Source organism: the organism of the source record quoted next, unplaced genomic scaffold (genome assembly GCF_019419815.1).
Source record: "Pyrus x bretschneideri cultivar Hongxiangsu unplaced genomic scaffold, Pyrus_bretschneideri_v1 Contig11, whole genome shotgun sequence".
Taxonomy (NCBI): domain Eukaryota; kingdom Viridiplantae; phylum Streptophyta; class Magnoliopsida; order Rosales; family Rosaceae; genus Pyrus; species Pyrus x bretschneideri.
Window position 1 is genome coordinate 5,084,029 of NW_025999402.1, and position 13,471 is coordinate 5,097,499.

At 35.8% G+C, this 13,471-nt stretch overlaps 3 protein-coding genes across 6 annotated transcripts; 2 read left to right on the forward strand and 1 right to left on the reverse strand.

The window, feature by feature from the left end:
* The first annotated feature begins 1,144 nt into the window (after positions 1 to 1,144).
* LOC103960190 (acid phosphatase 1) lies at positions 1,145 to 6,359 on the forward strand. 4 transcript variants are annotated; one of them, XM_048575712.1, is made up of 4 exons: positions 1,145 to 1,334; positions 4,032 to 4,430; positions 4,775 to 4,987; positions 6,009 to 6,359. In XM_048575712.1, the coding sequence occupies exons 2-4, from the start codon at positions 4,048 to 4,050 to the stop codon at positions 6,184 to 6,186; spliced, it is 774 nt and encodes a 257-aa protein (XP_048431669.1). In that variant the 5' UTR covers positions 1,145 to 1,334; positions 4,032 to 4,047; the 3' UTR covers positions 6,187 to 6,359. The 4 variants fall into 4 exon arrangements, with proteins under 4 accessions (XP_048431669.1, XP_009370889.1, XP_048431665.1 ...); XM_009372614.3 differs by lacking the exon at positions 1,145 to 1,334 and adding an exon at positions 1,774 to 2,435; XM_048575708.1 differs by lacking the exon at positions 1,145 to 1,334 and adding an exon at positions 2,531 to 3,941.
* Positions 6,360 to 7,396: 1,037 nt separating this feature from the next.
* On the forward strand, positions 7,397 to 9,509 carry LOC103960188 (V-type proton ATPase subunit E2-like). The gene is made up of 6 exons (XM_009372611.3): positions 7,397 to 7,717; positions 8,309 to 8,409; positions 8,524 to 8,680; positions 8,823 to 9,019; positions 9,132 to 9,231; positions 9,375 to 9,509. Exons 1-6 carry the CDS (start codon positions 7,616 to 7,618, stop codon positions 9,396 to 9,398), a joined length of 681 nt encoding a protein of 226 aa, XP_009370886.1. The 5' UTR covers positions 7,397 to 7,615; the 3' UTR covers positions 9,399 to 9,509.
* A 68-nt stretch (positions 9,510 to 9,577) lies between these two features.
* Positions 9,578 to 12,639, reverse strand: LOC103960189 (BTB/POZ domain-containing protein At3g08570). Its single transcript, XM_009372612.3, is given in 5 exon segments — positions 9,578 to 10,157; positions 10,159 to 10,368; positions 10,457 to 11,611; positions 11,753 to 11,819; positions 12,425 to 12,639. Coding segments are annotated over 5 exon segments (1,827 nt in total). The 5' UTR covers positions 12,505 to 12,639; the 3' UTR covers positions 9,578 to 9,842.
* Between the last annotated feature and the right edge of the window lie 832 nt (positions 12,640 to 13,471).

Sequence of the window (13,471 nt, forward strand, 5' to 3'; positions counted from 1 at the left end):
TATCGATTTAGTCCTTGAAATATTATAAATTTTAAAAATATTATTTTCGAAAAATCTGTCAACTACATCCATAATACTAGACTAAATTACTAGACCAATGAAAATTTGTGTATAAGTAAGGAGTTCGATTTCCTCCAATGTAATAAGAAAAATAAAACTATTGTGAACTTTCAGTTTCTTTAAATTTAAATTGTTAACGCTAAATTGCTACATGAACTTTATGGTATCCGTCTCAAATTCCCAAACCAAGCTTAATTATGAACTCATATAAATAATTTAAAATACACATTAATTTTGGGGCAAATACGTAAAATTCATCACAAAAGTCATTATGAATATATGCACTGACATGATTTGGACTGTAGGACTTAGGAAGTTACAATTGATTTACTTTTTAATCCATGATGCTTCTTAGTGTTATACATTAAATATAGTTAGCACTACCAAGGTTTTTCTGGTGGATTAAATTTGGTGAGATCGGAGTTTTGCTTTGAAGCAAAGCTATATCATCATAATATAAAGTAAAATCTGTCGGTGGTATTCGAGTTGAAGCATGTGAGGTTGGGTAGGAATCGTGCCCCAAAAGTAAAGGATACATGACTATAAATTGGCAAACAACACGTAATACTATTTCATCTTCAAAGAACTTGTCAACGTACCTTCTTCACATGCATGAATCTCTCTGACGCTTCTTTCTCTAAGGCTGTAACAATATGATAAAATCAATAAGAAAGCAACGTTAGTTTGGACAAACACCAGAGCCACGTGTCATGCTAATATAATGGTTCATTGTTTGGGGGGGCCTAACCCTAAACTAGCTAGGATATGCCTTAATGCAGATCCAGTTTGCTCCAATCATAGTGGGCTTGCTACAAGGGATGGGACATTACTAGGGAAAACGTCCCTTCGGACAACATGCCATTGTCGCAAATGCTAACAAGGTTGCGACAACGAGATTACCCGATGCCGTTGTTGTAACGACTCAATGCTTTTGACACGGCATAAGTTCTGTTTCGAAAGGTCATTCTTTTGAGACGGCCAAAATTATCCGTCACAAAGTTTATGCCATAAAAAATGTTTTCCTTAACTTCATTATCTTGTGAGTGTGATGTTGTATATAGTGGCCGTACCCAAGAGTTTCTCGCGTAGGATATCCTTCACTGAAGAACTTCCACAATCTCCCACCAATCTCTCATTTAGATCCCCTTTTGACCTTCATTTCCAATGGCCTTTGATTTTTTTGATCCATAACCTCGAATTGGTGTGTGCTCCACGAGTATAGCTATGACCTTTTCTAACCTGTCCCACTGGCCCATTGATGCCTTGTACACGAGGTAAGTTGAAGATTCTTAATTATGCTCCATAAGTAGTGCTTTGAAAATGTGCTTAATTGCAGCATGCGTTACGTTAGTTTCCACAACCACAATTCATTTTCATGTATTTTTAATGCTTTTTCTTGTATTATGAGGAGTTATGTTTATATCCTCCCTCACTAAGTGTACCCTTTTTTTTTTTCTATCAATAAAACTCCCCTCGTACTGTCGAGATTTCCTAAAAAAAAAAAAAAGAGTTTTTACAACCACAAAGTATACACCAAAAATATATCTGTCTGCCTCATATTAGATTGCAATGGAACACCAATTTGCTCAATTCTAATGTAATACATCAAGATAATATCGTTCATTAAAAAAATGCAATACATCAAATATATATAATTATAGTTTGTCTAGAAGAAATAATTGATTCATTTCAAGAACGAAGAAGTGAAGTATTTTCTGTTGCAAATGGACCTAAAAAAAAATATAAATCGTTTTCTAACTTGCACTGTGCATGTGCATTCTTCTACATGTTGGCCACACCGACTTTTGGTTGGTCGGTGCATTGTGGAAGTGGCAAAAACATACCAATTGAAACTGTCTGATATAATTTGTCCCAACACAGAGAAATGCAATAGGTGTGTACTATGGTGCAGTATATTTGTGTTTGTGCATAGTAGTCTGACGGCAGATCCACTACTTCTGTAAGGACATGTGGGCTGTGACTATATTCCCACTTTTGCTCTTAACCCTTCCCCACAAACCTCCAGGGTTGATCTCAGTATATTAGACCATACATGCCATTCTTACACGTATCTCTCCACCATCGCAATTGTTCATGGTTTATGACGCCGTCCCACCCAACATTTTTGCTACTTAAGGATCTACAAGGGTTCAGTTCTTTCATTCCTTGTCTAAATCTATCATGATTCTTGATGTCATTTATCACCTTCAAATTCTTACCTGCTTAGCAGTAGTTTACTAGTTTGTGGGCAGCTGAAGATCAGCTATATATTGGCTATTGCAGTAGTAGTTAAAGAGTAGGAAGCTAGCAGCTTCTGAAGGAGAAGCTCCAAATTGCAATTTTTACAACATTGATTGTGTTTTATTAAAACCATGGTAATCTTTTGTTACAATTACATGACATACATTTGAGTCTTATGTATATATTTTCCATTTTTTTATTCTCAATGCATGTAGGTTACATTCTTTCTCATTAATTATCACATGTTATGAGCTTTAATTTTTAATTGTCTATCGTTGCCTTTTGTGAGATTGATCACAACCTTTTCATCTATTATCTATATATTAGTTGTCCTTAACAATTAATACATGTTTACTTACAGGGAATATGAATTAGAACCATTTTGATTCTTGAGTTTTATGTGTTTACTAAAGTATGGGAATTATTTCACTTCTCAACTGTTTCTATGTATTTATTAACACAGATAAACATATAAAAAGTTTGAATTTCTCCTTAAATTTGTAATCAAAATTTAAAAATCAGGAATCAAATCAATTAGGAGGATCTGGTTGCTCCAGATTCCATTTCCTTCATCTTCCCTATTTCTATGTTTTTCGGTTACTTCCACGTATTTGTCCTTAAAATTTGTAATCAAAATTTAAATAACCTTGTTTTTTTATAAGTGATATAGAATAATCTACACTTAACCATTTAAACTCCGGAAAGGGAGATTCAAACACGAAATCTCGAATGAATAAACGAATGTTCTTAACCAATTGAATTACAAATCACTTACAAATAAACTTGTATTAAAAGTAATTAAATGTGGATTAATAGATTGCGTACACTTTGAGCCGCTCTAATTAGTGGAAACGTATTGTACTTCTACAAATCAACCGTAATCAAATTTTGAACCAATGACAATTGTTGGTCATTACGTAGTCTTTCATACGTATACACAAATGATGCCATATCTGCAACACGAGTCCTTTTTTTTTCTTTTCTTTTTTAAAATTTATTACTGTACTTTGGCAAGAAAATATTTCAATTCCTATATAAAATGATTTACGTATAGTTCAAGTTCCTTCCTTTGAAATCACAACAGCAGAGACCTAATTAAAGTCAGATTTTTTGTGCTGATGAAGTTTCCACGATGTCTCTCTTACTCCAATATTTTTTAATAGTTTTTTAAGTATAACTTCTCTTCAACCCTCAAATCCTATTTTTGGTGATTCGATCAAAACATTTGTTCCCTCCTTGCTTAACAATGTGGGGATGAATATATTCCTTCAAAAATTTATAATTTGGATAATTTACCTGGAAATTTCCAGGTTGTTCAGCCATACAACTTATATAAGTCTTCGGTCTTTGTCGATTTTTAGTTCATGAGTTGACTTGGCTCATTTCACCAGTTGAGCTGCTGTATTTTACAAGTTGAAACAAAATATTTAAATTGCCCAAAACACACTTTCCTTGTTAAAGCCACGAAAATGACATGCAAAAGTCCCAAAAGATTTCGTCAACCCTAACCTCTTTCTTAAGCTCTTTTGATTGTAATTTCTCCAAAACCATTTGGGTTGATTTGGGAAACTTACTTTGTTATTTCCTCCGGCCGGCAACCACACACTTTCTTGTCGCCGTCTTCGGGAGAAGGTTTTCCTGTATATGTGTTTCCCATTTAAAACCAGAAATTTTCATATTTATTTATTAATTTGTTATATGTTTCCCATTTTATTTGCTTCTCTTTGTAGATAAAACTAAGCACACATGAATATTAGAGCAATGATGAAGCGGACCCATGAGGCGTTTGTTCTTCTGTTTCTGGCCTTACTCTCCAAGGCAACTAGTGTGAAGCCTTGCCATAGGCCAAGCCTGCCGCAGTCCGACAGCAGCTTCTGTTTGAGTTGGAGACTGGCGGTGGAGACCAACACTATGCGTGGGTGGCGCACGGTGCCAATTCAGTGCTTTCGCTATGTCGAAAGTTACATGATCGGAGGTCAGTATGAACGGGACATTGATTTTATCGTTGGCCAAGTTCTTAGCTATGCGATTGGAATAGCTTTATCTGATGATGGCATGGATGCTTGGATTTTGGACGTGGATGACACTTGCATATCTAATCTTTTCTACTACAAGAGCAAGCGATACGGGTACGTAATATATATGTTAAAATATTACAAAACTTATAGGGTAATGTTTAGTTATGTTTTCAGATAAATATATTGTCAGACTGTCAAATAAAGTAAAAATACATCAACCATGTATGGTTCAGATTCACAGTATAACAATATAAGCTTCTTGTGTTCCTACGCTCTAACAAGAGATTCATTTATGCATATTGTTTAGAACTTTCTTGTTAAAATGCGGGGTTAAGATTCTCAGAAGTCTATTAGTATCATATATTTGCACATTGTTAGTCAAGAGAACGTTCTGCTTACATTTAAGCCTATGAATTTACTAGTTCATTTTGCCATGACTACTTTGTAATATACAGGTGCGATCCTTTTGATTCATCTGGGTTCAAGGCATGGGCAATGACTGGAGGGTGCCCAGCAGTTCCTGGTATGCTGGGACTTTTTAGCAAGCTGGTGAATAGTGGCTTTAAGGTGTTCATGGTCACAGGAAGAGATGAAGCGACCCTAGGCCAAATTACTACCGCAAACTTGCATGATCAGGGATTTGTTGGTTACGAACGGCTAATTTTGAGGTAAGAATGTTATGGTGTGTGATACTATATGTGCATGCATCCCTCTTTCATTGATCACGATGGATGATTTTTGTCAAACCGCATAGGAGTTCATTAATTGGCTCAATAGAAAAAGGAGTGAGAAAAGGAAAATCTCATGATGATAAATCTTCCGTCATGTTTGAATGGATAAGTGGGTTTGAAAGACCAAAAAGATTCATTGCACTAGAAGCAATCCAAGTCAAAAGCATGTCTACGACTATTTTAGGGTTACTCTGATTTTTCTTCGCTTTTATTGTGTTGTGAAAAACAAACATGTGAGTATTTGGTAAACCATAATGCTAAAAGTGCTTTTAGCAAAAAAATAGATGAGAATAAGTTTTATTAATTGGTACTGTTTACCTATCTCCAATGAAGAACGTGTATTTTTTTAAAAGTTATGTATAGAGCAACTTCTGCTTTCTGATGTTTTAGACCCATGATTTTGGGAAAAAAAAAAAAAAAAAGCTCTATTTTTTTCATTTACCAAACACAATTAAAGCCCCAACTTTAAAAGAAACTACTTTTAAAAAATTTAACCAACCCCAAATGAGCCGTATCAAATTTAGCCTAATGATTGGATTCATTGGAATTATCCGAGTCAATAACAAAGAAGTGTCAACTTTTGAGAATACATCCAGTAAGTGTTATACACGTTATGTTGTCAATCCACACATGCGGTTATATGTATGTCCATAAAGTATCAGATAAATCATTTACTTACATTATTGCATAAATTGTTAGCTGTTTGACAATTTAACCGTCACAATAAAATTCCACTTCTACAGTAATCCTATTGCTTAATTACAAAATCAATACATGTCACTACCTACCAAATGTTGACTAGGTTTCAATAACTTGATATATTCTTCTAATGGGTTGGGGATTAAGTAATTAAAGAAAGTAATTGGACATTGGCAAGTATTATTGTAGTGTCTCAACCTAAAGTTAGTTTGTTATTGTTGTGTCACTACCTAATTTAGTTCGCTGTGCCTAATTGCAGGACTCCAGTTTACAAAGGGCAGAGCGCAGTTGTGTACAAATCAAACGTTCGGAGGCAATTGGTAGAACAAGGTTACAGAATTTGGGGAAATATAGGAGACCAGTGGACTGATCTTCAAGGAGATTGTGTTGGCAACCGCACTTTTAAGCTTCCAAATCCCATGTACTTTGTCCCTTAATGAACTGAATTACCAAACCCTAAACCCTTATATTATCAGAGTTACTAGTGGAGGTCTTGTTACTTTTACTATGTATATTATCGGAAAAGTATAATTATATAAAATCTATTTTACGTTGTGCCTTAAATCATGATATAATAAGATTCGCATAAGAAGAAAAATACTTTCGAGTATCTCAAACTTTTGCATTTTGCATCTTCAGCTTACTTTTCCATAACTTTCAAATTAGATGCATGTCACCGTATTTATTGTCGTTCATTACTTACTCGTATTTTAAATTTTGATATTTACATTTTGGAGGGCAATTTCGTAATTTTAAATTTCAATTGCTCTTTATTTAATTTTTTATTAGAAGAAACATAAAATTAAACAGAAAAGTCTTTAGGGCATCCAGTATAAGAGTTATCAAAGTGCAAGGCATTCCTTGCACAACTACAAAGAAGAGATAATTAAAAATAAAGCTCATGTGAGTGACACTAATATGACGCATATGTGAATAAAGTCAATTGATCTCATTTATAAAACATTTCACAATCCTTTGCATATAATATAATCCTCACTCACAAATCACAATTGAATCCACACAAGAATTCAACGTGCTTTTCTTTCACATATGTATATAATAAAATAATAGGGTTAGGGCGACGTCATAAACTTTGCGTTCCATAACCTCATGGGACTGGATAGCAAGGATACACAAAGTAGGGCCTGTCATGGAACCATATAGAAGTTATGCATAGGATTCCTAAACCTCTCAAAGAAATAGAGCAAGATTCCAGAACCTCTCATGAAATTTAACATGAAGTAGGCAACTAGAACCTCTCATGGAACCGAACAAAACTAGTGTTCCAAAACCACATGGAACCTACTAAAAGTAAAGTAGGGTTCCAAAAACACTCATGAAATCAAGACAAAAAAAGTACTCTAGGTGGGATATCATATCCACACATGAAATTAGAAAGGAAGTATACAAGGTAACGGTCCATACTAGCCCTCTCAGTTCACAATCATTTTAAATGTACATATATAGATATATAGATCGATGAGTAGCAGTAAACACATTTACAAATCCATGTTCACAAAATACATAAATCCATGAATTTCGGCCCAACAATGTGAATCTTTGGTACATGTTATATAACTCTCAAACAATGGAAAAGATATTCGGGAAACAAGGAGGAAATGTGGAAGTATTCAAACTCCAAAAAGTTCGGACGAATCTTCTCACATAGGCATTATTCAACACAGATTAATTGGAATGCTTGTCGCACAAACTACAACTCCACCTTTTTCCTCCCATTTCTTAACTTGCATTCAAGATTATTCCCTCTGAGAGGGCTTTTCTCAAGAGTCTTCTAAACACACTATACATACCTCGTATCTGTATTCGTATCCGTATTCATTTACGTTCAATCTTAATCTTGACAGGATGAACGATGCAGATGTGTCGAAGCAGATTCAGCAGATGGTCAGATTCATTCGCCAAGAGGCTGAAGAGAAAGCCAATGAGATTTCTGTCTCTGCTGAGGAGGTACTTTATAATACATTTCTTTTTTCTACACTCAACTGCAATTTGCATAGCATGCCAACTGCAATTTTCATGACTGTGATCATAATAATGTTGTTAATTTTGAGTACTTAGGTATTCTAAGTGGTGTAGTGTGGTCTTGCTGTCACAATCTACTGGTGGAATAAAAAATCTGCAATATGTACCGACAAATTTACTGAAGTATTTGATTAGGGGGAAATATCGATATACTAATAATGTCAAATCAAACCGTCAAGGTAATAGCTATGAATATGAATAGACTCCCGGAAGAGGGCATACAATATACATTAGAGACGTATGATCATTACGCATCAATCGGGTTATTCTATTCCATCTCCTTGAAAGACAATAACTTATAATTCAAAGTCGTTGATAGCATGGTGATACATCTATACAAAACTGCTACCCAAGCACATGTAATGGACCAGTAGGCAGTCATGCATCGCTTCGATTCGTTCCTAGAAAATTAAATTAGCAATCGGAACATTGTTTTTTTTTTTTTTTTTACATTTGATTGCATAAATAGTTGATATTTATGGGGATTTTAATTTGTTTTCAGTAATTTGTTGACAGGAGTTTAACATTGAGAAACTGCAAATAGTTGAAGCTGAAAAGAAAAAGATCAGACAAGAATATGACCGCAAGGCAAAGCAGGTGGACGTCAAAAAGAAAATGTGAGTTTATTTATTTCATTCATCCTCACTAAGCTAATCCATCACTTAATCTTTACCATTTATCTTGAAAAGATTATTAGTGATTACTTAAGGGTTTGATTTTGGTGTACGTAGCGAATACTCGATGCAATTGAACGCGTCGCGTATAAAAGTTCTTCAAGCGCAAGATGACATTGTAAATTCCATGAAAGAATCTGCTGGCAAGGATCTTCTCAAAGTTGCTGATGGCAAGAAGGCATACAAGAAGCTCCTCAAAGACTTGATTGTTCAGGTACTCAACCATCGTAAGAAGAATAACTTTAAATCGTCGCTTATAAACCACGATTTAGTACCTCTTTAATGTTTGTAACCGGTTGTGTTTGTACGTATTAATCTAAAGTGCCGGAAATGTTCTTGAACTTGTATGTTTATAGAGTTTACTGCGGCTAAAGGAGCCAGCAGTGTTGCTGAGGTGCAGAGAGGTTGACAAAAAGGTTGTTGAGTCTGTGTTGGAGGAAGTAAAGAAAGCTTATGCTGATAAAGCCAATGTTCCTGCCCCCAAAATCACTGTCGACGATCGTGTGTTTCTCCCACCTCCTCCGAAGGGCGGCGATTCCCATGAACCCTATTGGTATTCTTTTCTGCTCATTACCTCAGTTTTCTTCTTGCATTGATTTGTGCACATATATGCAATAGGCTGCTGTATGCACATTATCATTTTGTTTGGTTTGATTGTTTGGAAGTTCTGGTGGAGTGGTGGTGGCCTCCCAAGACGGGAAGATTGTGTGCGAAAACACCCTTGATGCGCGGTTGGATGTCGTGTACAGACAGAAACTGCCTGAGGTAAGATTAAGCAAAAGTATGAAGTTTCATCTGGACATTCATTCAGCACAACAGAATCGAAAAGAAAGCGAAACTAGGAAGAAAAACAAAACTCAACTTTACCTTGCATGATAAGTTCACTTACTTTCTTTCTTTCTCTGCAGATTCGGAAGCGCCTTTTAGGTTAAACCAGATGAGTACTTTCTTACAAGTAAGAAGAAGACTTGTTCTTTGTTGGTTTAGCAGTTTACTTCTGAGATGATGAACTGTTGCTTCCAGAAAATAACGGTTCTTAGCTTACTCTTAAATTAGGGTAAGCTAATTCATAATATGTTACATTGTTTACTAAAAACTCCGAATTCATGTGTTAGGAAAATAAAACAGACTTAAGAGATTCTAATTGATATTTCAAAGATCAATAGAACTACTTGTATAACATTTAGACCACATTATTGATCACATGAGGTGGGATTCGAGTAGAATCCATCTCTGTAAACAATGCGGTCACTAAATGTGATACATGTAGCATTACTCTTTGCATACGTGATACAAACTACAGGATCCCTTCAAAACCTTCTAAGCTACCTGCAAACTACTTCTGAAGACAATATTTGTTTTAGCAAAGCAGCTACCTAGGAAACAGAATATCTTTTACTCCTGCCAGTTTTCCCCTCAGATCCTCGGGACTTCCGACCTGATTTCTTCGGTTTGCCTCCCGCTTGGCCGTTAAAAATCCCAATCCTTCCGATCCCTTTAGAGAGTGAGGTCAAGAAGGTCTTCCCGTTTCCTGTTTTATCCATCATTCCTTGTTTCATAAACAACTGCTCTTTCTCCAATTCACTCAGCCTCACTCTCATTCTCGAAATCTCCAGCTTCAGTTCTCGGTTTTCTCTCCTTAACGAAGCGTAGTTGTCTCGAGGGGACATGGCTGCGCTTGGCACACCACCTGCTTATTCTCTGCGAGGGGAACCCGTCTCCTGAGCTTCCAGACAATGCATTCTTCAAGCGGAGCTGCTCGAAGTACAGGACTTGCACTGTCATCTTCACTGGGAGTCTATCATTTTGTGCAGCGTGATTGCAGGCTTCTTGAGAGAGCTTTTGGCAGTTTATGAACTTGCACAGCTTCTTGCATTCTTGTTCAGTCATCATTGAATGAACCTAATAAATAAGCATCGAAACAAAATCAATTCAAATATAAAGGGAACTCAATCCAAAATCGTGCAACACAAAATCGAATAAAATCTACCTTCAAATATATATCCACAGCCCTGTAAATCCCGTCATCAATCACACGTGCATAATCGGGCAGTATTTCAATCATGGCAATGAATTTTGGTAAGCTCAGGTAAGGATCAGGAGCAATTTCAGCTAGATATGAGTCAATAAGCTTTCCAACTTTCAACAATGAACCATGACTCGGAGAACCAAGGCCTTCGGACTCATATCCAAAATCTTCGCTTTCTTCTTCTTCCTCAATCCGCTGCAGAAAATTCACCAGTATTCGATGAATGGTGTCAACATCATACAAAGAACCCCCTGCTTGGATCAAGGGTATAAGGAGATCATCGAGTGAAACCATTTCCAACCGTAAAGCAATCCTCCTTTCGAGCTCAAGCCTGCAGGCTATTGTTGCATCCACCATTATTGCCATTCTCAGCATTCCAAACATAAAACTCAGTGGCACCGAACAACTGTTCTCCGTTGGCATTAAGCTAACGAGGGTTTCCACAACGGTTTTCTGGTCATGTTCTGCCATGCCAGCAATTGGATTCACTTTTCCTGGATTCCAAATTTGACATTTTCCGACTCCCTTCAAGGATGCTTGAGCAAAATGCATCAAAGATGCAAAAATGCTATCCGGTCGAACACCTAGTCTTGTCATAGCACATATAACCCTTTGATAATAATCGATCCTCAGAATCGAGAGATCTTCAACCCACCACTCAAGACGATCACTCTTAAGCTCTGTAGACTCACCGCCACAAGTTAACATCGACAACCCTGATGCTAATTGTTCCTTGCAAGCATTCATGGCAATAGCCTCCACACATCTACTTGGAATTTCAACCTCCTCCGCTATAGAAGGTAGCGTCTCACACGTGGCAAGGACTTCTACTGACTTTTCGAGACTCTCAACTACAACTTCACTCAGATAAGTCTCCGTTCGTGCAATAAGGTTTTCATCCCTGTAGTCTTCAGTCATTTCCAAGTACTCTGCAGCGCAACGCAGATGGGCTACATTTACAGTTGTGATCTCAAAGTTTATGCCATAACAGAATTTCATTGCGAGTTCAAATGCCTGCGCCCCTCCTGGTATGTCGAGGAGCTCCAATTTTGCCGATGAATCCTTGGTATCTGCAACCATTTTCCGAATCTTTCCACTTCGAGACACCAGTGGAAACTTCAACAGGATAGAACCATGTGGGATTAGCAAAACAGAAAAATGCAATGCTACAGCTTGTATTATAATTAATTTAAGACCTAGTGTGTAGCAATAACAGGTAACAAAAAAACTTCGCATTGGCAAAACAGAAGAGTGTACCTTATGCAGCAAGAAAGACTCTCCATCGACGACGATTGTAATGTCCCCGGCAACATCTGAAAAGATACTACATGAAACATTGAAATTCTAAAGTTAGCTGTATGAATCCTAGAACTCCATTGAACTCAGTTTTGCGCCAAAGCTTCTGTTATCTCAAAGTACTTTTCCAAATGTTTATATGTTTTTGTCTATTATGTTAATTAATTAATTTTAAAATGCTATGTCCTGTCTAATATGCTAAATAATTAACGAACTCTGTGAGCCCCCACATCCAGGAATTGTACTTAAGAATTTTAAACAGAATCATCACCAAATTAAACTTACAAAACAAGCCAAATATAGAACAAAAAAACAGTTGAAAAATTAAAATAACAACATAACAGGGTTGAGAAAATCAAAAGAAAACAAAAACATATCGTGCATCATATTATGCAAGTGACGAACACTAACAAAACTTAATAAAACATCGCGTAATTAGCATGCAGTTGATAGCTTAAGAGCTAAACAGAAGAAAGCATGCAGACGTAAGTTAGGCCGGTTTAACTCTGGCCTTACACCCGAATTTAAATCCTGTATTTCTCTAGATTCGAGTAGTTTAGAACATCGCATTGTTAAACGAAGAAAATAAACAGAAAATATTAGAAGAGTTGTAGAGTTACAGAGATAGATTACCGAGTGGTGAAGGAACTGCAGAGCTTAGGAGTTGGAGAGCGGTTTGAAAAAGAAAAATGGTTTTCAGAAACCATCCCCATTAATTCTCTTCACCACCACCAACTGCTGAATCTCAAACAGTGTTTTCGGATCATATTCATCATTCCTTCTCTCTTTTTTCTTCTTATTTTTACGTAAATAACCCGGTGGCGTTGAGAAATTTACGGTTGGACCGCTGCTCCTTCTTTTTATGGGGACATGCGCGCTGGTGCTGCAGCAGCCACCTTTTGCTTTCGCTTCTTATCATTCTTTTGTCTGGTATTGCGTTCTTCCTTCTTTGTTTTTTGGGTTTTATTTTTTATTTTTTTATATTTTCAAGATAAACAGAAAAGAAATGCTTTGTTTGGTTGAATTTCGAAAACAGTGCGTCAGTTTCATGATATTTAATTTTCAAATAAATAGATTTCATGAAAGTTAATTTGTACATAAATTTAAAATTACATTAATTTTTGGTTCAAATAAATTACATTAAATTTTATTAAAGTATTTGAAAGTAAATTAGCCAAGAAAAGCATTTGCAGTTTTTTTCCATTAAGTTGTTTGGTTTTAATTCGGGAGAGTTTCAAGTCGGATTAAATTGCAACTTATTTTGAATTTGTAGTGAGTATGTAGTTTCTTGGGTAGAAATTATAGTTTTAAAATTGAATTACAGTAATTTTTTTATCTAGACATATTAGACTTTTTCAACAAATTTTTTTAAACGATCAGAGAAAGATCTTGTTTTTTAAAATTTAAAATTTTCTTAAAAGACTTTAAGTTCGATTATGGATAAACGTAAATTCATACTAAATAATATTGGACTAACTCATTGTAAGCTTAACTCATTTTCTCACCTTGTAGATAATATCGTAGCTGTATAAAAAGAAGAGTGGGGACCTGTATTATAATATTCTTTTTTTAATTAATTTTTTCATAAATGTATATTTGTAGTGTTGGGACAGAATTGGCACGGAAATCAATAAAGATGGCATTATTACAAGTACTACATTCTTCTCCTTTTCGTTCTCC